We start from the raw sequence: 25,014 nt of genomic DNA, 5'->3' as shown, positions 1-25,014 counted from the left end.
CGTCCCTGGGTCTTGAGAAGGCAGGCTTGGATTCCGGGTTCTCCCCTGCCGCGTGCCTGCCAGGTCGAGGTGGAGGCTGAAGGCCGGTCTGAGTTGTGGTGGTCTGTGTGGTCTTGGGGTCAGTGGACCCCCTCTTCTCTGGAGGGGCAGGGAGACCCTTTGTGTGGAGCCTGGAGAGACTTGACAGGGTCAGTCTTCAGAGTCTCGCTCTCTTTTTAATTTGTGTTTGCATTTAGTTACTTACTCATTTCACTGTTTTCTAGGAGTTGGCAACATCTATGGAAGAGCTCAATATATGCCGGGAACAGCTTCTTGCAAGAGAAGAAGAAATAGCTCTGCTGATAGCAGAGCGGAATAACATCATGGTCAGTAGGGGAATTCTCACATGTTGACATTTGCCCCGCGGGGTCACCGCTGGGCTCCGTGTTGCTGTCTTTAAACTCTTTCTGGTTTTCAAGTCATTTTTCACATCTTCCCACTGAGCAGACTAGGGTGGATCAGTTTGGAGTTCTCATACTTTGCTTCAAATTTATGATGAGAGCTACTATAATTTTAGTACATTTGAGGGCGGAATTCTCTTAACCTACAATTTTGTCCATGCTACAGTTTGTGTGGGGTCTTAGTTCCCTGACCAGGGATTAAAACCCATGACCCCTGCAGAAGTGTGGAGTCTTAACTACTGGGCCACTGGGGAAGTCCACTCTAACTTTAGACTGAAGTGGCGGGATTCCGACTTGCCTTAGCATGTTTCCGGCTGTAGCATGAGGCTGAGAGGGGTTGTCGGCCCTGAATTCAAGCATGAGGTTGATGGTGCTCCTTTGGCCCTGCCCTGCAGCTGCTGCTGGAGCACCTGGAGTTCCTGGTTTCCCGGTATTCACCGTCCCTCCAGACGACGGCGGGCAAGTGGCAGGCGCAGTCCCCAGCCGGCATGACCAGCGAGCTGGAGGTGATCAAGTCGCTGAAATTACTCTTTGAGCACCACAAGGCCCTGGACAAGAAGGTACCAGCCACCCGGCCATCCTGGATTTGTACACTTGCAGCCTTGTTAGGTGGATGATGCACGTATTTATGTAACTAGTTGACTTTTGAGCTTCTTGAATTCTTGTAAATACTTTTTTTCTGTAAGAAGTCAGAGTTTTATGTGGTTAAAAAGTGTTGCCTGCATACATGCTCAGTCATGTCCGAGTCTTTGCGACCCTGTGGACTGTAGCCCACCATGCTCCTCTTTTCCTGGGACTTCCCAGGCAAGAATACTGGAGTGGGTGGCCATCTTCTACTCCAGGGGATCTTCCCGACCCAAGGATTGAACCTGCCCTCTTGCATTGGCAGGTGGATTCTTTACCATTGGTCCACCTGGGAAGCCGCCAGTTGAAAAGTATTAGTTGGTATAAATGTCTCAAGATTTATTATGTTCTGTATATCAATTTGCAATTAAAAACTAAGTAATAGAGTTATTTTAGGAAACATTTTTTTTCCTCTCAAACTTAGAATTTAAAGCTGTTAATAAGCAGATTTTTTGATGTTAAGATCAATGAGATACATTAAATGTATTCTGTTATAGTAGCCGCGTATTAGGGTGAGTATACAATGGCAACCCACTCCAGTACTCCTGCCTGGAAAATCTCATGGGTGGAGGAGCCTGGTAGGCTTCCGTCCGTGGGGTCGCGAAGAGTCGGACACTGCTGAGCAACTTCACTTTCACTTTTCCCTTTCATGCACTGGAGAAGGAAATGGCAACCCACTCCAGTGTTCTTGCCTGGAGAATCCCAGGGACAGGGAAGCCTGGTGGGCTGCCATCTATGGGGTCGCACAGAGTCAGACACGACTGGAGCGACTTAGCAGCAGCAGCAGCAGCAGCATACGCTAAGAAGTGCACTCACGTATATACACACATCAACACAGGAGGAGCACTTGAAAGGTGTAGTTTGTTAGAAGAATTAGCTGCCACACATAACAAGGTAAGTTGGATCATTCATCGTGTAATTTCAGTTAGTTCAGTTCAGTTCAGTTCAGTCACTCAGTCGTGTCCGACTCTTTGCGACCCCATGAATCGCAGCACGCCAGGCCTCCCTGTGCATCACCATCTCCCGGAGTTCACTCAAACTCACGTCCATCGAGTCGGTGATGCCATCCAGCCATCTCATCCTCGGTCGTCCCCTTCTCCTCCTGCCCCCAATCCCTCCCAGCATCAGTCTTTTCCAATGAGTCAAGTCTTTGCATGAGGTGGCCAAAGTACTGGAGTTTCAGCTTTCGCATCATTCCTTCCAAAGAAATCCCAGGGCTGATCTCCTTCAGAATGGACTGGTTGGATCTCCTTGCAGTCCAAGGGTTTGTCATTTGTATCCTTTCATTTTAAAAAAGTGTGAAGGCTGTAGTGGTGGACATCAGATGTTCTTTATCTTTCTGATTGAGGACCAGCCCACCTGGGTTATTTTAATGACTAGTAAACTAGACTTGTGGCTCAGAGCTGCAGGATCTCTTAAGCACCCCTTTGTCTAGTCGGAGACAAATTCTGACTCGAATCACCTGTTTCTATTCGGGATGGATAACATCACCATGTATTTTCTTTTTATGCTGTATTTTCAGTTTTGAGTTGAGTTTTTCCAAATGGAGTTTTGCTGTCTTTACTTATTTCTTTATTCTGATTCAATTTTTTGGTTTTCACTGATGATTCTTAAAGAGAAGAATAACCCGAAAAAGATACTAATGGACGGGGTGCTTGATGTAAATCACAAGCAAGAAAACATGCCAAGCGCCAATGGAAAGGCATGTCCTCGGTCTCACTCTCTGTCTGGTTCTCGTCTTACTATCCAGTCTGTGCGGGGCTGCTGAGACCTTTCACCAATGCATCATGTAGGTCTGAGTGGCCGTGAGGGTCGTGTGAGCTCCAGAGCGCAGAAGGCAGTTTTGACTTCACCGATTTTCCGGAAGTGCTGTGTTCCCTCCCTCCCAAAACAAGGCTGTCTAAGGTTTCCTTTCCCCCTTAGAGAACCCGCGACGAAGACCTGGCTCAGGGGCCCGAGCTCCAGGAAATCATCGAGAAGAAGTCACGGGAGCAGAGAGAGATAAAGGACCGCCTGGCAGCCCTCTCTGCCCACGTAACAGAGCTGGAGAACGACCTGGACACGGCCAGGAAGGACCTCCTCAAGTCTAAGGAAGTGAATGTGAAATTACAGCAGGACGTCCGTGAAGTGAGTGACAGTGGACGTGTCTGTTGTCCTGAGGCGGAATGTGGGTCCCTTGTTCTCCCCGTGATCTCAGCCTTGGCACGGCTGCGTGAGCAAGAGCAGAGCACTGGCGAGACCGCCACTGGCTGCCTTCCCGCCTCTGCGTCGAGGTCTCTGGGGTAGAAGAGGCCTGGTCCAGGCGGCCCGTTGGCAGTGGACCAACATGGCTGTGCTGCACCCTGGGTGTGGACTCCTCATTTCCACAAGTTCTAGGGGGCCCAGTGTGTTCCTTTTTAAAAAATTCATTCATCCACTCATTCATTTATTGGAGTTGATTTACCCTGCTGTGTCAATTTCTGCTGTACAGCAATGTGAACCAATCATATATATATATATATATATATACACACACACACACACACACACACACACACACAAATCTCCCTGTGTTTTAGGTTTCCTACCCATTAACCTCACCACAGAGCACTGATAGAGTGCCCTGTGCTGTTCAGTAGGCCCTCACTCGTTGCTGACTTGATGCATAGTATCAGTAGTGTGTATATGTCAACCCCAGTCTCCCAGTTCATCCCCCTACCTGCCTGCTGAACATATTCCCGATGATGCTGAAATTTCCTTCTGATTCACTCAGGTGAGTCTGAACATCTGTGGAGCCCGCTCTCCCAGAGAGATGGGAACATGCTGTGTGGGCTCTGCTGAGGCAGCTTGCCTGGCCATCTTCTCTAGTTTTCTGAGGTTCCGCTCCTTGAAAGGATGTGTGACAGTGATACCAGCGGTCAGACAAGTCGAGTGGCTTTTGCTCACCCTCAGATCCTCAGGCCCGTGCTGTGTAACCAAGGCAGAATCAGGATGTTTCTGGCGGTCATGTCTGCGGGTGTCGTGATTTATGAGAAGCTCCCTAACGGTCACTGTGAAAACAGAAGAGAGCTGGGGGCTCAGGCCTCCTCCTGTGAGCCTCGCCTCTCCTCTCTGCACAGAGAGACAGCGCCCACTCTGCCCCACCCCTCCCCCGTGAGACTGTCTCAGAGGGCACCCCTCCAACATGTGGTACAGCAGGTGTACTTGTTTAGTAGCTCGGTGTGAGAACTCAAAACAGAAATATTTGCACACGTTTGTATAACGTGTTCACACTACTCTTTGGCAACAGGAGGAGATTAGGTGGCAGAGATTAATACACAGAGAATTCTGGAAAAAGCGTTTTTAAGACCTTTCACTTTTAATGTTAGGACAACATCGGTTACTTAGTGAGCACGGAGGGACCTGAAATGGATTTTGAGCCGGCGGACAGGAGTCGCATCGGCAGCAAGCTCTGCTCCTGGTTTGGGCGTTTCCTCCATGTGGTGTAACTGCTTGAGGAGGACTCGGCTGGAGAAGGCTGCTCCCAGTTGTGTAACACTGTGACTTCTGTTTCTACTCATTAATATTCTTATGTAATTTTGAGGAAATTGCATGAGATTTTTCCAACTTTTACCTGAGGAAATGAGCCTCAGAGCTCCCGGTAGGATCTGTTGAAGGTCCCTCCCTGTTCTGGGTCAAGCCCGCCTGTATGGTGTAGGAGATAGAGATCCTCATTTCATGCCAGATACCTTCCCTCCTGGAATTCTTGCAATGACAGAGTAGTTTAGTGTACTTTTTGTTTGCTGGTCGGGTTTATGATGTAGAAAAGAAGCTTGGTAAATCGAGTGGCCAGACAGATGTTAAGACAGATGGGTTCCATCGTGGCAAATGTGACATTTGAGGTAGGCGCGTTTTTGCTCACATCTCAGAAAACTGCCATGTCTAGGACTTTATTTTTGAGGACACTAATTTTATGTTTGATTTGAAACTTAGGATTTAGTCCAGCTTTTTTACTCTTAATTGTATCGCAGTATTCTATGATAATGACTTACCTTTTCTCCTCTGCAATGCCTGGTTGTAGGCTATGGCCCAGAAGGAGGACATGGAGAAGAGAATCACTACACCTGAGAAACGCTGCCTCGCTGCACAGCACAAAGCCATCTCTGTGCACAACCTCGATGATAAACTTGAAAATGAAATCGCAAATAAGGATTCTATGCATCGACAGGTAATGGCTTTTCCTGAACTGTGTCTGACTTCTGTAGTAGTGAATACTGAGGAAGGAAGGTAAAGACCTTTTCATGCGACTCCCATGTTGGAAATCAAGTCCCAGTGTAAAGTTCTTATGACCCTAAAATACTGCGTTCAAAAGTGTGGATGTACATCATGATCAATCAGCTGTACTGAAAGGAAATACATTTTTTAAAAATTGAGGGTGACTGCAACTTAGAGGTTTGAATTATTTGGGATGTGGGTTAACCATTTTGTGGAATTCCACTCCTGACTCTTGTCTCACTTGACTTGAATCTATTGGCTTGTTAGCATTTTTCCTGAAAGAGCAGAGAGCAGCAGGGAACTTCACAGCAGCTGGCTGCCTGTTAGGAACTTGGGTCACTGTGACAAAAGGCAGGGTTAGAGCTCCAGTCTGATTAGGATTTGTACTTCCTGTGGTTTGGTGAGCTTTACTTGCTCCTGTTCCTGTGTGGGTCTCACATAATCAGGACTTAATCAGGAAAACCAAATCTGGCTTCTCCAAAACAAAGTGAGTCAGTCTGGTGTGTGACAAAGTATATCATTGGCCCCACTACAAAAATAAAATACTAGAAAGCCATTGAAATGTATGATGTGGAATGCTAATTAAGAGCATTCTGATATACAAAATAATGGCTGTAAAAGGCAGATCAGAAAATACTACGTACCATATGCTGTTGTTTTCTGAGGGTTTTAAAGCACATCTTATTGTTTATGTACGTACATAGAGTAATACACACAGAGAAAAAATAAGAAAGCTGCTTAGAAATAAATGCTAACCTCTCAGGAACCCGAGCGTATAGATCATTTCATTTTTTTTCTTTTTCAAAAAAGAATCTGTCTAAATGTTCTACACTGAAAGTTTTCAGAGGAAGAAGATCTATTAAAAGAATAATCATGCATTTACAAATGTTAGTTGACTGACATTTCCCCAGGCACACTCTGGTCAGGTTTGTATTTCAGAGGAGATGAAAGCCATATTTTGGCTTACAAGCCCATGGCCGTCTGCGGTCGGTAGGGTTCCCTTCAAATGATGATTCTGGTGATGTTTTAAGAAGGGTCAGTACTGACCCTTAACTTGTCAATAAGAATGAATAAGCTTCTATAGAAACCTGATCTTCTTTAATATATAAGAACTTTTTTTTTTCTTTAAAGACTTCTTTGGAGACGTTTAGGAAAAGCAAATACTCTGGCAGAAGGTGTTCTGCCCACTGAGACCAAGCCCAGGAACACTGAGAGAAAAATTACCGTCACGCGGCTTCCGAAACAGAACTAATCCTGTAGACACATGCATTTAGGTTTTGTCTCAGCTTACTAACAATGGCAGAGGCTGCACCACTTGGCCCGTTTTGATGTTCTGCTTTCCCTTTGTAGAAGGAGGATAAAGACCGACAGCTGCAGCTGTGCCTGGAGCCGGCAGAGCAGAAGCTGCAGCAGATGCTGACAGAAGTGGAGGCTGAGCTGGCTCAGGGGGTGGCTGCGCTCTCCAAGGTGCTTCTCTTGGTCCCCAGGGGGCGGGCGCGGGGAGGGCCTGTTCCCTTGCTGTCCCACCGTGTCACTCCCGGTGCTGCTCAGTCCACAAAGGAGCGCAGACGCGGGGGTCCTGCTGCCCGTCTGCGATGGGAGCGCTCCCTGAGTGTCAGACAGTCCCCGCTCCCATGTCATCCCTACGTTAACTTCCCTGCAGTTTTGTCCTGTGCTCTGTGTGTCCGCAGGATGCTTCAGCTCCGAGTCACTGCTGCTCAGAGTTCAGTCAGCAACTCAAAGCCTAGCAGGATACAGAACGAGAAAAATCCCATTCTCGTTAAGAGATGGCCAAAATAGCTCTGTCATGAGCACAGTTTTAAGTCTTTATTCATACATTGTTGAATAAGTCACAGCGGGGCACGGTGCAGACCCAGGGCCCCACTCCCAGCTTGCAGTCCCCGGGAGCCCACGGGTGAGAGGCCGCGTCCAGGAGACGTGGCGCTGCTAGGGATATGGTGCCCACAGCCAGCTAGCCACCCCATCCTTCTGGTGGGAAAGGTGTTGCCCCGCACTGCTGGTGGGCACTGGCTGGGCATGGAGAGGCAGGCCGGGCCTGTGCTGGCCTGGCTGTTGGAGCATTGCCTGGAGCTCAGGGAGCACCTGAGGGGCCGGCCGGTTTCCCGGAGGCGGGTGGTGTCCTGTGCTCGCAAACCCTCCCCGAGCAGGGTCACTAACAGCCGCCAGGGGGCGCCCTTCTGCCTGTGATCTTCCCCTCAAGGGCTGGTTTCTTCTCTCCCCTGGCATCTTTGCTGTCTGTCCCCGGTCGGCCTTGTAGTCTGAACTTTTGTCTTCCGGAAGCTCTGCCACTAAGGAGGCGAAACTGTTCGAACTTACCTCCCAGCTTAGGAAGGAGGAACGTGTGCCCTCGTGTGTCCCGTGCTTGCCACTGCCTGCTGCCCGCGCTGGCTCGCCCCAGGCAGTCTGAGGAGGGGGTCTGGGGCCAGGGGGAGCACCTCTCCTCTCACGAGCCGGTCACCAGCACCCTCCGTCACCCACGTGTCACACACGAAGCCGCGCCGGCTGCGTGAGCAGGCGTGCGGGTGTGCCCCCCGCGAACCCGGAGCCAGTGGTCCGCACAGAGCATGGCCCGCTTGCCGCCCCTGCGGTCACAGCCCGCGTGCCGTCAGGACAGGGTCGTTGCGAGCGGAGCTGACGCTGTTCTTGGCCGACAGGCGGGAGAGAGACACAGCAGCATGGAGGAGAGGGGCGTGTGGGCCGGAGACGCGGCTGGGCGGGGCCGGCGCTGCCTTTCTCCGCCGCTCCTGTCTCTGGCGTCCAGTGTGCGTGTGTGGCCCTGTCTGCTGATCCAGGCACCCAACCTCGGGAGCAGGGCCAGATGTGGTCGCCCGTAGGTGGTGGGCAGGGGCCAGGGGGTCCCCACGTTCAAGGAGGACGCGTGTTGCTCTGACCAGCCAGGCCGGGGAGCTGCTCAGCATACAGTTGGACCTTACGAGTGGCCCTCAAACCTGAGGGAGCCAGCCCGAGGCCCGTGAAACGGAAGGCATGGTGCCCAGGTGTGGAGGTGCTTGCCTCGGACGTGGCGCTGGAGTCCCACATGCCAAACTGCCGGTCCAGACGTGGGGTGTGTGTGTAGGATGGCTGCTCCTAGACAGGAGGAGAACCGTAGTTGCGCTGCGACAGAAGGCGCTCCAGGAAAGGGCGATGGTGGAGGCTCGCATCAGAGAGCCCTGAGAGAGGTTTCCCGGAAGGGTTGGCCACACAGCGGTACCGAACATCCAGGAAATGGAGTGGGGATCCCAGGTCCAGCCTCAGGGGTCAGTACTATCCCCACCTTAGCTGTGTTCTTGGGCCTGGACTGCAGAGCCTCACATGTGGGCTCCCAGGGGGCTGTGGTTCTGAACTCCCATCATGAGACCTCGGTGAGGCTCCCTCTCTGCTTAAGCAGAGAGCTCAATGTCTCCCGATCAGGGGTGCACTTCCTTACTTTCAGAACTGCTGCTCAGAGGCTGTTGAGATTGGGGTGCTGTTTATGACTGAGCCAATTCAAAGTAAACTTTTGGTTTGCTTTAAAAATATTTGAATGCCGATGCCTTATTGGGAAAGCTGTGACAGGTTTTATTTCCTTGGGCTCAAAAATCACTGCAGACGGTGGCTGCAGCCATGAGATTAAAAAATGCTTGCTCCTTGGAAAGCTACGACAAAGCTAGACAGCATATTGTAAAGCAGAGACATTGCTTTGCCGACAAAGGTCCGTATAGTCAAAGCTATCGTTTTTCCAGTAGTCACATATGGATGTGAGAGTTGGACCGTAAAGAAGGCTGAACACTGAAGAACTGATGCTTTTGAATTGTGTTGCTGGAGAAGACACTGTTTTAACAGAAAATATTTAGCAGAAAATAACCTGTCAACCCACTCCAGTACTCTTGCCCGGAAAATCCCATGGACGGAGGAGCCTGGTGGGCTGCAGTCCATGGGGTCGTGAAGAGTGGGACACTGCTGAGTGACTTCACTTTCACTTTTCACTTTCATGCATTGGAGAAGGAAATGGCAACCCACTCCAGTGTTCTTGCCTGGAGAATCCCAGGGACGGCGGAGCCTGGTGGGCTGCCATCTGTGGGGTCGCACAGAGTCGGACACGACTGAAGCGACTTAGCAGCAGCAGCAGCAGCAACCTGTTTTTTGATTTTTTATGATGGGATATTTCAAACATGCACAAAAGTGGACGGAGTAGTATAATAAATGCCCATGACCAATCAATTGGCCTCAGCAATTTCTAACACGGGGCCAATCTCAAATCTAGCATTCTTTTGTCTTCTCTCCATTCTTTTTTATACAGTAGGTCCTAAAACAGCTTTTTAAACCATGAAATTGATGCTCATTTTATAAATCACAGACTTTCCAACTTTGTTATTACAATTAAAAATTGCTTGAGGTAATTATTTCCAGTTTTTTAATATGAATTTTCATCTTGGAAAAGACCCTGATGTTGGGAAAGATTGAAGGCAAGAAGAGAATGGATGACAGAGGATGAGATGGTTGGATGGCAGTTCTGGGAGTTGGTGATGGGCAGGGAAGCCTGGCATGCTGCAGTCCATGGGGGTCCTAGAGTCAAACATGACTGAGCAACTGAACTGAACTGAATATGAATTATCATTGGAAGAAAAGCTATGACCAACCTAGAGAGCATATTAAAAAGCAGAGATATTACTTTGCCATCAAAGGAACACTTAGTTAAAGCTATGGTTTTTCCAGTAGTCATGTCTGGATGTGAGAGTTGGACCGTAAAGAAGGCTGAGCACCAAAGAATGGATGCTTTTGAACTGAGGTGTTGGAGAAGACTCTTGAGAGTCCACTGGACTGCAAGGAGATCAAACCAATGAGTCCTAAGGGAAATCAGTCCTGACTATTCATTGGAGGGACTGATGCTGAGGCTGAAGCTTCAATACTTTGGCCACCTGATGTGAAGAACTGACTCACTGGAAAAGACCCTGATGCTGGGAAAGACTGAAGACAGGAGGAGAAGGTGCAACAGAGGACGAGATGGTTGGATGTCATCACTGACTCAAAGGACGTGAGTTTGAGCAACTTCTGGGAGACAGTGAAGGACAGGGAAGCCTGGCGTGCTATAGTCCATGGGGTCACAAAGAGTCAGACACGACTGAGGGACTGAACAAGAGCAATCATTACAAAGAATTCAAGTGATGTTTCATGTAAAGGAAAATATGTGAAAGTCTATCTCCACTGGCTTTTTTTCCAAAATGAATTTTCTCACTTTTTGCTTTATAAATTGAATTCATTTTACACCCTTAACCCAGAATCAAGCTTCTATTTATATACTGGGAAATTCCTCCACCGACGTGTGTGTAAGCCGATCCCCTTTCAAGTGTACTTGTTTCTGAGTGTAACTCTGCTTGCTCCTCGAGCCGCTTCCACAGGAAATGGCTGGTGACACTAAGGTCCCCCAGGTGCTCTGCCAAAGAGAAGTGTTGGGAGTGACCTTTGACCAGTGAAGTCCCTGCCTCCCTCTGCACCCGCCCGTCTGCTCTGGGGATGCTCAAGAGCCCACCAGAGGTGGCCGTGGGAGGGGACCGCCTCGGGAACCAGGGCACAGGCCGCTCACGTCGCGGCTCCCTGGTGCTTTTAAAAGAACGACTGTGCTTGCTTTTGAAGTTTATGAGTTTTTGTTTTTCCTGTTTTAGGCAAGGCAAAGAGAAAAAATGAATGAAGAACACAACGAACACTCATCGGATACCGTGGATAAGCTTCTGTCTGTTTCAGAGGAGAGGCTTCAGCTTCATCTGAAGGAGAGAATGGCTGCTCTGGAGGATAAGGTGAGCCAGCTTCATGGCCCCTTTACAAGAGGCGCATGTGGCCTGGCCTGGCTCGGCCCGGTCTGTGTGTGGCGGGGGTGAGAGGGGGAATCTCCAGGACAGGAGTTGGGAAACTCCCATAGAGGGCCCCAGAGTGAATGTCTTTGCTGGTTGGAGTAGCAGCATTTCACGCTAGTCAATAAGCGTGACAGCATCCACAGGCAGTGTGTAAAGGAACAGACGTAGATGTGTGCCCGCAACCCTTCCAGAAAGCCTCAGTGAGGCGGAATCACCAGTGGCCCCGATGTTACCAGCCGCTGTGCTAGAACATTCTTCTAGGTCCACCCTCACCCCTTCGTTTCTTTCTTAGAAGTTTATTTCTGGGGCTTTGCTGGCAGTCCAGTGGCTGGGAGCCTGCCTTGCAAGGTCAGGGACGCAGGTTCGATCCCTGGTTGGTGAGCTAAGATTCCACGTGCCACGCGGCAATCACATCAAAGGAATCGCGCATGATGCAGCTAAGGCCCGATGCAGCCAAATCAATAAGTTTAGTTCAGGATCTTTTATATAATGTGATAGAAAAGATTGAAGCAAGTAAAAGCAAGCATTCTCATATTCCAACTCCAGCCATCTCTCTTTTTATTTGCTTTGGAAAATGTCTGAGAACCTCTATCAGAGCAGCTCAGTGGGCAACAGTCTGGTTGAGGTTCGGTGAAAACCTGTCCCAGCTGCACCAGTGCCCTAAAGACGAGGCCCAGAACCTTCACCGAGGTCGGCGCTTGGGCAAGGCTTGTCTGAGAGAGACCCATGGTCACTACAAGTTCTGCGGCACATTTTTCCCCCACAAAACCCAAGATGATACCCACACCTCACTAGAGAGCTCACTTCACCCTGACCTGTGGGCTGGCCCTGAGGTGGGGAGAGTTTTGTCTCAGGTTTGAATTTTACATGTGAAACCTGCTCCAGTTTCCTGAGTGACCACTGAACTGCAAAAGCTGAAAGCAAGTATAAAGCAGTTTCACTTACCCCAGGGACCTGGCCTCCTTGGATCTAGAAGATCAGTCGGGGAAGGAGGAGTTTTTCTGTGTACAAGTTAGTGTTAACAGTTGTCATCCGGCTTCGTGCCGACACTTCGCTCTGGGCGCGAGGTCCGCCCCTCATCCCGAGGTGCTTTATGCTTTCAGACAGGAGAGTAGCCATCCCGCAGTCCACGCAACGTCTGTTAAGAATTGACTCGAAAGCACTGTATGTATCTTTTTCAGAATTCTCTCCTATGGGAAGTTGAAAATGCAAAAAAGCATTTAGAAGAAATGCAAAACGACAAGGTCCTTAAATCTCTAAATCCTTTAGAAATGTGTTAAGAGCTGAACTGACCTGGGTTCACTGTTACAGTTACTGCAGACGCTTCGCGGAAGTGGAGTTACATTTTCCTTATGGCTAGTCCACTGCTGTAACGTGTATAGCGTTTTCTGGTTTTGAACATTGAATGTGATTTGCATTATAGGTGGATTGAGAGTGTGTGGCCGTTGTGTGTGGTTCAGAATTCTAAGTAGTCCTTTCTGGGTTCACCCGAAAGCTGAGACAAAGCATGAGCCTTTCACGTGGACAGTGCTGTCCGTCAGAAAGATAATATGAGCCACATACACAATCTAAAATTTCCTAAAAATGAGCGGGCTGCTTTTCATGCTTTTTTCACTGCGAGTCTTGAAATCTGTGTGATTTCCACATCGAGCTTTGCACCGGCCTGCGTCACATCCTCAGTGTGCTGCACAAGGCGAGTGACTGCCGTGGCCGACAGCACAGAGCTGCCAGGTTGAGTCGAGTGACTCGGAAACTTGGCCGTTTGACTTGTTTTGCCCCGTGAGGAAGTGAAGTGGGGTGTAGAGGAATGAATGTGAGCGATGCCCAGGAATGAATGTGAGGTCCATGGAGACAGTCTAAAGCAATGGGAGGAGCGAGGGCAATAGAGTGAGTCCTGTCCCCCACCACCCGACCCCCGACCCCAAGTCCAGCTTCTCTCCATAGACTTCGTTGTCGTCAATGGCTGGCCATGTTTCCTCCAGAAGCTTTTCTACACCTGAGATGTGACTTCTTATTCATTATGGTTTATAAGGGTTAGTATTGTTCTGAGTGTTTCTCTTTGCGATGGAACACTTAGAGTACAATTTCTCAGAATTAAGTGTTCAAAAATGTGCGATTTTAAGGCGAGAGAATGGAGAGGATGTGCTCATCAGGCTGATGGGGGTGAACCCATAGGCAGCTAGTTCGCCAGAGCGGAGCAGGAATGATGGCAGGTGGTCCTGGAGCCAGGAAAAGGGGTGGCCCAGCCCTGGGGAGGGGTCGTGACGAAGACAGAAAGCGAAGGTACTGGCCACGGGGGACAGGGAGCCGGCAAGCCAGCAGCTCGAGGCTGCCCCTCCGTTGCTTTGAGGTCATCTCTGGGAAAACAAGGCAGGACCTGGGTGAGAGTGGGGCAGGGGGAGATTTGCGGAGAGAAGGGAGTGAGGTGTGAGGAGAGCGGGAGGGTGGCACGGGGCCCAGCAGGCACTCTTGCATGCGTCTCAGATGACAGAGGCGCCCTTGAGGTGTGCGGGGCCATCCCCAGAACAGCCCGAGGGCCTGTGCCCTGAGAGGAGAGCCACGGGAGGCTGGCCCTCCCGTCCCCTGGCTGCCCCTGCTCACTCCTGTCTGTGCGTGTTCAGACCAGCCTGGAAAACGGAGGGCTGGGAACCCGCGAGGACGGCACTCCTCGGCGAACTAGTACCAGTGATGACCGGTGGGGTGGACCCAGCGGCTGCGGAGCTGAAGGGTTTTTTTTTCTAATTTTCCTTCAGCCTGGCTGATGGAAGCAAGGATATATATTTGCAATTTTCGGTTTTTGTCTCTGACTCCATCAGCCCACCCTTGTGAATAACCTCATAGGATTGCCTTCCGTCCACGCTGAGACCTGAATGTCACCAGGCCATCTAGGAACTGGATTCTCCTCCTGCCCGTTTCTTCAGTACTGCTCGCTTAAGAGATGGCAGTGTCTCATAAGCATGGCCCATTTGTCCAAAGTCAGGGCTTCCATGTAAAATTGTGTTCAGTTCCTGATAGACTTGAGGTGCCCAGAATGTTGCTGACGAGATGTGGTCCTCTCGTGCCCCAGGCGCAGCCCCTGAAAGATCAGGACCAAGAGCGCGGGAAGCAAGCCAGCATGCTGGCCAACGTGGGCCAGGTGTTGGAGAGGGACGAGGGCGTGTCAGACGGCGAGGGCGACCGGGTCACCGTCTTCAGCTCGCCTGCTCTGCTGTCGCCCAGCGGCCAGGCCGATGCCGAGACTCTGGCCATGAGGATTCAGGAGCAGCTGGACAAGATCAATGAAGAGATCTGGTGGGTGCGCCTGAGCCCAGCTCCCCGGAGACTCGGCTTCTCTGAGGAGCTGTCTTCTGCTTAGAGAAGTCTGAGTGTTCCATAGTGAGAAAACTGACTTCAGGTCTGCTTCAGGAATTTTCAGTTCTAAGATTGCCCTTGATTATAGAGCTCAGTCAGCCAGGGCATTCTGTCCACAGTGTGGTGTCAGCACTCTGTGGGGGGGGATTGTGGGGTGTCCCCCCCTCAGCTCTGGGCCCCAAGGTGGGTGAGGTCCCGAGGCAGTGTCCCCTGTGGCCCGTGCACCCTCCAGCACTGAGGGTTCGCCCTCGTGTGTCCCTCGGAGCCTTCTACGTTCTGGTGAAAAGCCACCTGGAACAGAAAAGCTGGGGTTCTGGGCTTGGCAAATTCCCACTCAGATCTGCATTTTCCTTTTTAGCTTAATACATTGTGAAGATTGGCTTGTTGTAAGACAGTGATCCATGGACCTGTGTTTGAGTTTTTCTCATCTCATCAGTATATTTAAAATGTTTTCTTTAGACCCAGTCTTGGCAGTTAGAACAGTTTACAAAACAGGATAGAACCCAAAGGCCCGCCTCGTGGTGAGCAGGGGGCCCTGGGTCTGGGGGCAGCCGGGTGGCTGGGGCCCCGAGGCCTGCCTGGTGCCACACCCGCACAGCTGTGCCTCCTGTCCCGAGTCCACGTTCAGAGTGGCCGCAGGCCGGTGACCCTGCACAGGACCTGGCAGAGCTGCTGCTCAGATTGTTCTCATCCTGTCACCCCTGGCCGAGGTGCCCATTCCCGCTGGTCGAGTGCAGGGGGCTCGGGGAAAAGGCAGGGGTGAATGGCACAACCAGAAAACACAGATGGTGCCACCTGTACTTTTGACGCTGAGACAGACTGCTTTGTGGGCCGTGTTTGAGCACAGACAAGCTCAGAAAGATTGTCTTTCCTCATCCCCGTAGGAAATTGGGAACACTTCTGTATTAATATTTTTATTTTTAGAGCAAGTTGTCAGGTAAAAATGATTTTTCCTTATGCAACAAGTTGACTTGATGTAAATGGTAAATTCTGTCCATCAACTTGTCAACAGTGAAAAACTTTCAAGATGTATAAGTAGAAGTGAAACTGGAGAGTTTACTACCTGTAAGGATCTTGTATTTTAATGGGAAAATCATTTTACTTGCATAATCATGCATGTAATCTGTATATAAAATCATCCATGACACATTAGGGGAGAAGAGCAGTAACTGTGAATTCTAGGTTAATGCAGCACATTGACCTGAATCCAGAAACTCACACAAAGCTGGTGGAGAATTTCATCAAGTGATGCGTTTGCACATACACAAGCTTAAAACAAAATGAAAAGTTCAACTCAGCACTTCATCTGGTCTGGAGACGTGTTTAGAAACTCCAGCTTGCTCGTGAATCGCTGTTTTGGTTATACGGAGTTCCGGATTCCCAGTGGAAAAGATCTGAGGCACTGACGTGCATCTCTGCCCTGAGAGCAGGGAAGGTAAAGGTGGTCAGCTTCAGGTATCTCCTCACAGGGAGAGTCACCACACAGGCCCCATCAGAATGTTAGAGTAAATAAAATCAAACGTGAATGATGAGGGGACACTTTGTAAGACTCAATGATAAGTTATTGTAAGTTTGAGAATATTCCAAAGAGGGAAAGCTGAACCTTTTTGCTGAGATGTTAATTGAGCACCTCTTCCTGGAATTTGCTAATGGTGACACAGAATGCAAGCCCAAATTTGCTGTCCAGACATGTTCCTCTGCTGACAAAGGCAGGTGATGATTTTATTCTGTTTTAGGTTCATCCCAAAAGACAAAGAGAACACGAATCAGCGGGCGGAGGGGATTGAGAGCAGGGTGGGCAGTGGGAGCTTCAGCAACCTTCGGCGCTTTAAATGCTCCAACTCCCTCAACCTGGATCTCGCCTCCTGGTATGCCAACTCCTTCCCGCCCAGCGGAGGGCGCTCCATGCCCAAAAGGAGGCAGCCCAGCCCTGAGCCAGAAGAAGACAAGCTGGGCTTCATGACGCTGGTATGTGTCTGCCTCCTCCCTGCCGCGTCCCTCCCCGAGCACACTGGTTTTCTTTTGTTTGTTTGTTTTTTCTCTTTTTACCCAGAAGAAAATCAGGTACGTTTGCTACGCTCAGAGGTCTAAGATTTTTAAAACTGCCTAGTCTTGAATCGGGCTTCCCTGGTGCCTCAGACGGTAAAGCGTCTGTGTGCAATGCAGGAGACCCGGGTTCGATCCCTGGGTTGGGAAGATCCTCTGGAGAAAGAAATGGCAGCCCACTCCAGTATTCTTGCCTGGAAAATCCCATGGACCGCGAAGCCTGGTAGGCCACTGTCCATGGGGCCACAAAGAGTCGGACGCGACTGAGCGAAATCATTCCACAATCACACAGCGACAAATTAGTCTTGATATTTGGACCCCTGGCTTAGGAATCTCAACTGGTCTGCTCACTGATGCGCCTGGCCGTGCCCTCAGGCCAGCTCTGCGTGTGAAACCAGGTTCAAAGCCCGGTGCCCCAGGGCCCTAGTGAAGAAGTCTGGCTTCCTCACTCTTCCGAGTCTGAAAATGGGATGACGACCTAGGGCTTTTGGTGACAGAGTGTGCGGCTCTAAAGCACATGTTCCAGCTTTCTTCCATGTTTAGCTTAGGTTTTGCGAGTGCATTGCTGTTTACCCCATGAACTCGTGTTTACAACTGCACTTGTATTTTCACTTTTTTTTTGGTTACCACCCGTATCATGTTAGCTGCATTGTTAGTCGGCATATCATTAAGTTAACTGTGAATCATTTAGCGGCATGTGAAGTGGTAACTAGTCCATTTTGTGGTCTTTGGAGACACTGTTTTTATAATTTGCATCGTTGGCTAATTAGTTGATATTTAAAATTCTTTGACGATTTCTCTGTAGTTTCACGATTGATTTCTTTCCGAGTGTTTGTAAAAGAACAGTTCTGTATATTCTGTCCTGCTGTTGGAGTTCTCTGATGGTGTGTCTGCTTTCATCATTGGTTGTGATTTCCTGGCTCATCCTGTTGTCTGCTCAGTGGTTGTCAGTCCAGACCCCAGCTTCCCACCACTGCCCCGCCTCGCCCCCGAGGCTGCAGTTGACCCATCCATCTCCCCTTCCCCGTCCTCCCACCTGCTCTGGTCATAGCAGTGCTGTGGTCCACAGCAGGCGTCCCCTTAGTCGGGTTTGTGCTTTGTCTTCATGTCTCATCAAATGGTGTTTTTCCCCATAGCAGTAAGTTTGAATTAGCATGTCACTATGCAGTTACAAGCATAATGTAGATGGATCCTCAACCGCATATCATGTGTCATTCATAAATGAGATTATCCTTACCTAAAGAAATGATCTTAAGTGTAGAATTAATGGACTTTTGACACAATATCCTTTCTGTGTCGGTGCTTGTTTTTAAGACTATAAATCTCATCAGCTTTTGCACAGTGAATGTCTCTACTAGACTCTTTAAAAAGCATCTTCTATGGTTAATAAAATGGAAAGACTGCACCTGCTATTATGCTAGCTTGCTTTCTTACATATTTTCACAGGGAACCTGCTTTAATACATTTATTTTGAGAACTTTTAAATCAAATTCTAGGTAAGCATTTTATGTTAATGTCCAATAGGTGGTTCGATTTGTTCAGTGTTCAAATAGGTATTAATGGTAACTTCCTCATCAGTTAAATTACTATTTTAAAGTATAACATGTTTTTTATGAAGAGAAACTAACTTATAGAGAAGTTTGGCTGAGAATAGACAACTGTTAAGGGCCTTTATTGTACAGAATGCTGTGCTTTAATAAATCATGATGTTGTAATAGAATTGTATCTTCCTGAGTAATAATTTATAGTGTTTCTCTAGTAAAACTTGAATAGCTTATTTAATTTCTGTGGTCAAAAGAAATGTTCTGTTTCCAGTTACATGTTCTCTAAGTCTTCATCTCACTTGTAAGTTTGCCATCATTTTTGCTATACTGTGTTTGTCTGTACTGATTCTTGAATTTTTAGCTTCAAAGTCGCAAGAAATCTGGTTTCTCTTCATTTCTTTGCATGCATCTATCAGCCTAGTGATTTAAGGAAGCATTGTCAAAAGGTAAACTATTTAGTAATTTAGCATGCCTCTGTTTCTCTGTGAAGTATTAGAGAGTCCTTATCATTTTACACGAATGAACCCTGTGTGGTTGTGTACTGGTGAATAATTGACATTTTAATGGAAGTAATGAAACTCACCCACCACTTAAAGTATGCTGATGGTTCTGTTGGAAATAGGTCATTTGATGGGACAATTGTAACAGTTTGCCCATCTCCCACGTGTTTGCCTTCTAATCATCTCATGCTTATTTATAATAGACATAGTAGTATTTATTATTTTAAAATTTGTCTTTACTTATATTTTTGGCCATGCTGCACAGCTTATAGGATCTTAGTTCCGCAACCAGGGATCATACCAGTGTCCTGGCAGTGAAAGTGGCAAGTCCTAACATCTGGACCACCGTGGAATTTCCGCTTAGAGTATTTTTTTAAACAAATGACTGAATCAGAGCCATAGAAGTTAGATTTGGGGGAAGGCGATTTAATGACGGTGGGTAGCAGTGTGCAGGAGACTCTGTGCGCCAGGCACCTTGTCGAGTGCTTTCCGAGTCTGTCATCTAATCCCGCAGACGCCAGGTGAGGTCCAGGCTGCTGTTATCCCCATTCAGCAGACAGGGACACTGAGGCTTAGAGAGGCCGAGCACCGTGCCCAGGCTCCCACACCCAGCAGTGTGGTTCGGACTGGTCTGATCAGAGCCTGGACACTTCCTGTGGTGCCGTCCAGCCCGCTTTGCTCCAGAGGCTCTCGTGTCCATCACGGCATCCCTGATGGAGGGAGCATCAGGAGGGAGCTCGCTGCCTCTCCCGTTTGGTCACTTGGTTGAGCCCCTGTTGTTGGAGTCCAGTGCCCCGAGGGCTGGCCTTCCTTGTCCCTCTCCCACTCCCAGCCCGCTGATGGAGCACTCCTGGGGCCTTCCTGCAGGACTCGGGCAGCCGTGCTCCAGTTCAGGCAGCTCAGTGCCCGGGAGCCCTTCTGCTGGGCACAGCAGAGCAGCGTCATCACCCTGGGGTTGGTGCCCTGGGTGTGCCGCTCGCCCGCTCTGTGGCCTGCTTTGCCCTCCTGGTAAGTGAGGACACGGCACTGCCCATCCTAGTCACGTGGGCAGCAGTGGGGCGGCTCCCACCCTGGGGGAGGGCGGCCAGGCTGCGGACCCAGAGCCTTCCTTAGGAGGAGGCCCGGGGGAAGGGGCTGGCCGTGGTCCCTGACTCTAAGGCAGGTGTTTGTCTCCACTGAGTCCATAGTCAACCCAGGTGTGTCACTTCCCTGCTCTGTTCTTTGTTGTTTTCTGATTTTTAGAAGTGCTTATTTTAACTTGAATTTGAGATTGATCCCTGTTCAGTTCCATGTGGATAATTTCTAGCCTTTGTAGCCTTCTGTTGTCTGAGGTTTCTTGGTAGAGGTCAGGGGAGGGTGCCCAGTTTATCCAGCTGCTGTTAAATGAGTCCAGCTGTATTTTGCACTAAGTCACTTTGTTGTCACCAAGCTCCTGTGGGGCTGCACGGGACCAGTATTCTTTACAGAATCCCATTAAAAAAGGACTGGTTAGTTGGTTAAAACAACGCACTCATTGTTTATAAAAATACTTGCCATGCATGTTTCCTCAAACCTCCCCTGCTTAACCACACACCCAAATGTATACGTGAGACCTGTCTGGACCCCGAGGGGTTCATCTGTTCCCCACGCTGTTGCCACCAGTGTCTTTCCTAGCTTCAGACCCAGGACTAGCGGAAGAGCTGGGAGTCCAGGCGAGATCATCTTTTTCTTTTTTTTAATTAGTTTACTTTTTAATGGAAGGATAATTGCTTTACAGAATTTTGTTCTTTTCTGTCAAACCTCAACATGAACCATCCATAGGTACACATACATCCCTTCCCTTTCGAACCTCCCTCCCATCTCCCTCCCTATCCCACCCCTCTAGGTTGATACAAGATTATTTCTTAGTGAAGACCTAGGAGAGCTTTATGTAAACCCCAGGGAGCAAATGACACTCAAACTGGGTGTAAGCACTTCAGTGTGTAGCCCCCGGTCTGTATGTGACTGAGAAATACAAGCCAGACACATGGTGTTCGCATGGAGGGCTTAGGTACCTTTTCTGTGTTTCACTTGTTGTCCTGGGCTCAGTAACCTGCATCATCACTACAGATGATCTTGGGTGGTGGTACAAGCTGTTTCCTTTCCTCCTTCAAATCGAAAGGTCTGGACGGCTTTGCTGAGAGGTTTCTTACTCTTGCTAGTGGTGCTTCTGAGCAGCATCTGGCGATGAGCACAGTCCTTTCATCAGGGCAGTTCATGCCATGCAGGGTTCTCGGTGCTGGCGTGGCTCTGCTGTCCTGCCTGGCAGGGCCATCTGTTCGCTGGATTTCAGGGAGTGCAGAGCCCGGCTGCAGGGAGGCTCCCGTCCGGGGTCTCTGCAGTCAGTGGGGTGCTCTCGCTGCTCCACGGCCCCGCTTCTCTTGAACAAACAGTCCTTTAAGATGGCATTAAGCTAGAACAAGGCATTTTTTGTACTTGGCGGATAGCATAGCTGATATATTTTCAAGTAAGTTTCTGGTTATAATGTAAAGCCTGTGTGATTGCCTTTTTCGACACAGTCTATTGTTAGCCAATTTTACACTTACCTCACTCCCTCAGCTGCCAGCCATACAGGAAGAGGTAGAAGATGACACCATCAAATGTGAAACCTCGACCTCCGCCTCGCTGCGGTCCTTTCGGCTGGACCGGCTCACGGGCTCACTGCGCACAGCCAGCGATGAGGACATCAGGGACGCCCGCAAGTAAGGGGCCTGCTCGCCTCGTCGTCAGTTTCAGGAGCCCTGTGGCTCTTGTCTTGAAAGAGTTGCAAGGATGGTTGTAAAGGAATCCCACTGGATTCGGTGCCTGTGTTTAGTGGTGAACTTCAGGTGCCGGGGTAGAAGAGCTCAGTGACCTCAGTGATTTTAGAAAACATCTGTCTCTACGTGTTGACTCCTGTGGGAGGTCTCTTCCTGCTCTAGCTAGAGGTCTGCCAGGCCTGGGGCGCGTTCCTGATGGTTACGGCTCCATGCCTCTCGGCTTTGCTCTTGAGGGTCCCTCCCTTTTCCTCAGGGGTCTCCTCTCAGGAGACTGTCTGTCCCCTCCTGTGACTGACACTGTCCTCATTCAGAGCCCAACCTGCTGAGCTCCCGTCGTGAGCCAGGCAGCACTTGATGGAGGGCACATGTGGTCACCTGCCCAGCAGCCCTGCACAGTGACCGTCGCTCTCCTGCCACGGCCGAGGACGGTCACCCTGCAGGAGGCGGGGGGAACTGCCCAGAACTGGGGAGCTCGCCTTCTCTGGGAGCGTTGTCACCTGCCGAGCAGCGACCCTGAGGGAGGGTCGGGGCGCCCTCTGCACCAGCTCGTCTGGAGTGAAGACCTCCCTCCTTGGGGGAGGGCTCCAGTCAGAGAATCTCAGCTTCCTGGGGCCATTGGTTGTGGCCGGAAGCCTGCATCGCTCGTGTGGAGTGTGGTTGGTGAAGGAGACTCCACTATCTGCTGCGAGGTTGAGGCGTGGGTGTTGCTAGGTGTCCGGTTCTATCAGTAGGTCTTATGGAGGGGTGTGTGTTTGCACAAGGGTGCCAGTTAAAGGTCATTTTCTCTCCCCGAAGCACGACAGGCTCTCAGGACGGTCTCGGGGGCAACCCCAGCAACAGCAACAGCAGCCAGGACTCGCTGCAGAAAGCCCCAAAGAAGAAGGGCATCAAGTCTTCCATCGGTCATTGGTTTGGCAAGAAGGAAAAGGGCCGGCCTGGACACACCAGCAAGGAGGCGTTAGGACCAGGTGGGTGCTTCACCGTTCAGAGGGAGGAGGGTCTGCATGTATGTCCCTTCTGTGTCTCCCCCACTGTCCCCACGAGGCTCCTGTCACTCACGCTGGGTGTCCTCCTGGGAGGAGCGGAGGAGGCGTCTGTCTTCTCTAGGGTCCGAGATGATCAGATCAGTTGATGAGTGGATGGGTGGATGAACAGATGGCTGGCTGGCTGGCTGGGTGAACGGAGCATGGAATGAGTAAAGCAGATGCTTACTCCGATGAGAAACGTATTCTACGAAACGGGTTGAGTAGGAGCCGGGCGATGACTGTTTCCTCCAGAACAGTGACAAGTGTTTGGAAATGGCCTAAGTGCTCATCAGAGAGGAGTGAGGTACAATCTGTGGGCACCCCACAAGGAACAGCATCCCCTCCTTCCTGCCACTTTCCCCATCCCCAGGAGCTCATGAGGGGTTCTGCCCATGCCCCCCGCCCAGCCCACAGCCACGCAGGTCTTCCTGGGGTCTCCTCATCACACAGTGTTATCATCAGGCCCCCGTCTCGCTCGGCTTCATCTCCTTAAGGACAGGGTATGTTCCTGCCTCTTCAGCCAGATATTTGTTGAGTGTCTTCCTTTTGCTGGGTGTGGGATTTACAGGGTGAGTAAAACAGATGTGGTCTGGAGCACAGTGAAGGGAGAAGAGAGAAAAAGGAGCAGATTGTTCAGTGCTATCCCTCTTGTTAGTGAATACAACACTGAGCTGGATGGTGCATTGATTGTATACCAGACGCTGTGTGTGCCCCTTACCAAGCAGGTGCTGCCACCTCCCGATTTACAGGGGAGGAGACAGTGATGGTCACGCGGTGAGGCAGTGGTGAGGGCAGGTTCACATCCACGCAGTGGGACCATGCACTTTGCCGAGCCCCAGCCACCTCTCTGGTGGATGCAGCAGGAATGAGATGGTTCTATGGCATCACTGATTCGATGGACATGAGTTTGAGCAAACTCCAGGAGAGTGAATTACAGCAAAGCCTGGAGTGCTGCAGTCCACGGAGTGGCAAAGAGTTGGACACAACTGAGTGACTGAACTAAAACCTGAGTTTGTGCTAAACTGCTTCAGTCATGTCTGACTCTTTGTGACCCCAGGGACTGTAGCCCAGTAGCTCCTCTGTCCGTGGGATTCTCCAGGCAAGAATACTGGAGTGGGTTGCCATGCCCTTCTCCAGGGCATCTTCTCAACCCAGGGATCGACCCCACATCTCTCGTTATCTCTTGCAGTGGAAGGCAGGATGTTTACCGCTAGCGGCACCTGGAAAGCCCCAGGGAACGCTGACAACTAGGAAATGCAGAAAATCAGGGGGCTGCTCCTAAGTTAAACTGGAAGAGCAGCAAGCACAGGATGAGAAGAGGAAAACACACGAAGAGCAGCAACAGTGCCGACAGAAACAAGCCGGGATGTGTTCACCCACAAAGAAAATATCTGTGCCATTCGGAGGAGGAGCCCGCCAGCCCTTGGAGGGACAGTCGGAACGGGAATGAAAACCGAGGCCATGGTCAACAGTGCCCACCCACACGGCCCGAGTGGCGTGGTGTCACTCACCGGCTTCCTGTGTCCCCAGAGCTGCTGGGGTGACATCTGAGTTCTGAGGCCAGGCAATGTCCCCAGTGAGCTAAGGCATCCCTGCTCTCCTTCCAGTGCTGCTGTGGGGCTCTCTGTTGGCGGCCACACTCATCGCCTGCTCTGCCACCTGCTGGGGCCCGGCTGTCCCCCTGGGATCCTTTCAGCTCTTGAGCTTGGATGTTCCCAGCCCTCTGCCACGCCGGACTGGGACGCAACTCAGGACTTGGGCTTGAGATATCAAGGAGACCGTGAATCTGGAAGGACACAGCCCTGGGGCCCTGGAGTGAGCATGTGAGAAGAGCAGGAGAGCAAAGCCCCCTCGGGGAGGCAGCAGAGCTGGGGAACACGCCCACACCCACCGCTGCCTCCGGCACAAGTGCCTCTTCTTTGCCTCTCCTTGGCCTGAAACAGACCCCAGCTGCTGCTGCTCCGCAGGTGATTCCTAAAGATGCACATCCTGCAAGAGCTATTGTCCTGCTGCTCTGGGGCTGCCTAAGTGTGCTCAGGAGCGTCAGACAAGTGGGGCTGCCACGCCTGATGCTGGGGGAGGGCCTGATGCTGGGGGAGGGCCTGATGCTGGGGCAGGAACATCTGATGCTGGACCAGGGTCTGATGCTGGGGGAGGGCCTGATGCTTGGGGAGGGCCTGATCCTGGACTAGGGTCTGATGCTGGGGGAGGGCCTGATGCTGGGGGAGGGCCTGATGCTGGGGGAGGGCCTGTTGCTGGGGGAGGGCCTGTTGCTGGGGGAGGGCCTGTTGCTGGGGGAGGGCCTGATGCTGGACTAAGGCCTGATGCTGGGGGTTAAACGTCTGATGCTGGTGGGAAGGTCTGATGGTGGTGGGCAGCCTCCTCCCAGATGTACACAGAGTTGTGATTATAAATCTCTATGAGAAATCTTTTTTTCATACTTTCCTGACCACCTTGCTATGTTCTTTTTTTCTGAAGCATAATTGCTGTGCAATATCGGTTTGATTTCTGCCGTACAGCAACATGAATTAGCCATAGGTGTACGTGTGTCCCCTCCCTCTTGAATCTCCCTCGCACCTCCCCCTGCTACATTCTTGTTTCTATGGATATATGAATAACAAA

General features: G+C 50.4%; 1 protein-coding gene across 1 annotated transcript; it reads left to right on the top strand.

The window, feature by feature from the left end:
• The first annotated feature begins 278 nt into the window (after positions 1-278).
• LOC138094937 (liprin-alpha-1-like) lies at positions 279-23,643 on the top strand. Its single transcript, XM_068990947.1, has 16 exons — positions 279-365; positions 836-1,000; positions 1,565-1,580; positions 1,903-1,957; positions 2,664-2,766; positions 2,988-3,191; positions 5,104-5,250; positions 6,648-6,764; positions 7,973-8,080; positions 10,961-11,092; positions 14,217-14,440; positions 16,237-16,468; positions 18,507-18,536; positions 21,168-21,310; positions 22,163-22,335; positions 23,582-23,643. Exons 1-16 carry the CDS (start codon positions 279-281, stop codon positions 23,641-23,643), a joined length of 1,998 nt encoding a protein of 665 aa, XP_068847048.1.
• The last annotated feature ends 1,371 nt before the right edge of the window (positions 23,644-25,014 follow it).

Source organism: Capricornis sumatraensis, chromosome 19, assembly GCF_032405125.1.
Source record: "Capricornis sumatraensis isolate serow.1 chromosome 19, serow.2, whole genome shotgun sequence".
In the NCBI taxonomy this organism is placed as follows: Eukaryota; Metazoa; Chordata; class Mammalia; order Artiodactyla; family Bovidae; genus Capricornis; species Capricornis sumatraensis.
The sequence above is the reverse complement of the archived record's forward strand: the minus strand, read 5'-3'. Positions and strand labels throughout refer to the sequence as shown.

Coding starts and splice junctions, on each gene's coding strand:
- LOC138094937 (XM_068990947.1), top strand. CDS start 279: ATGGAAGAGCTCAATATATGCCGGGAACAGCTTCTTGCAAGAGAAGAA. Junction 8,081..10,960: donor TCCTGTCTCTGGCGTCCAGT/GTGCGTGTGTGG, acceptor TTCCTGTTTTAG/GCAAGGCAAAGAGAAAAAAT. Junction 18,537..21,167: donor TAAGGAAGCATTGTCAAAAG/GTAAACTATTTA, acceptor TCACTCCCTCAG/CTGCCAGCCATACAGGAAGA.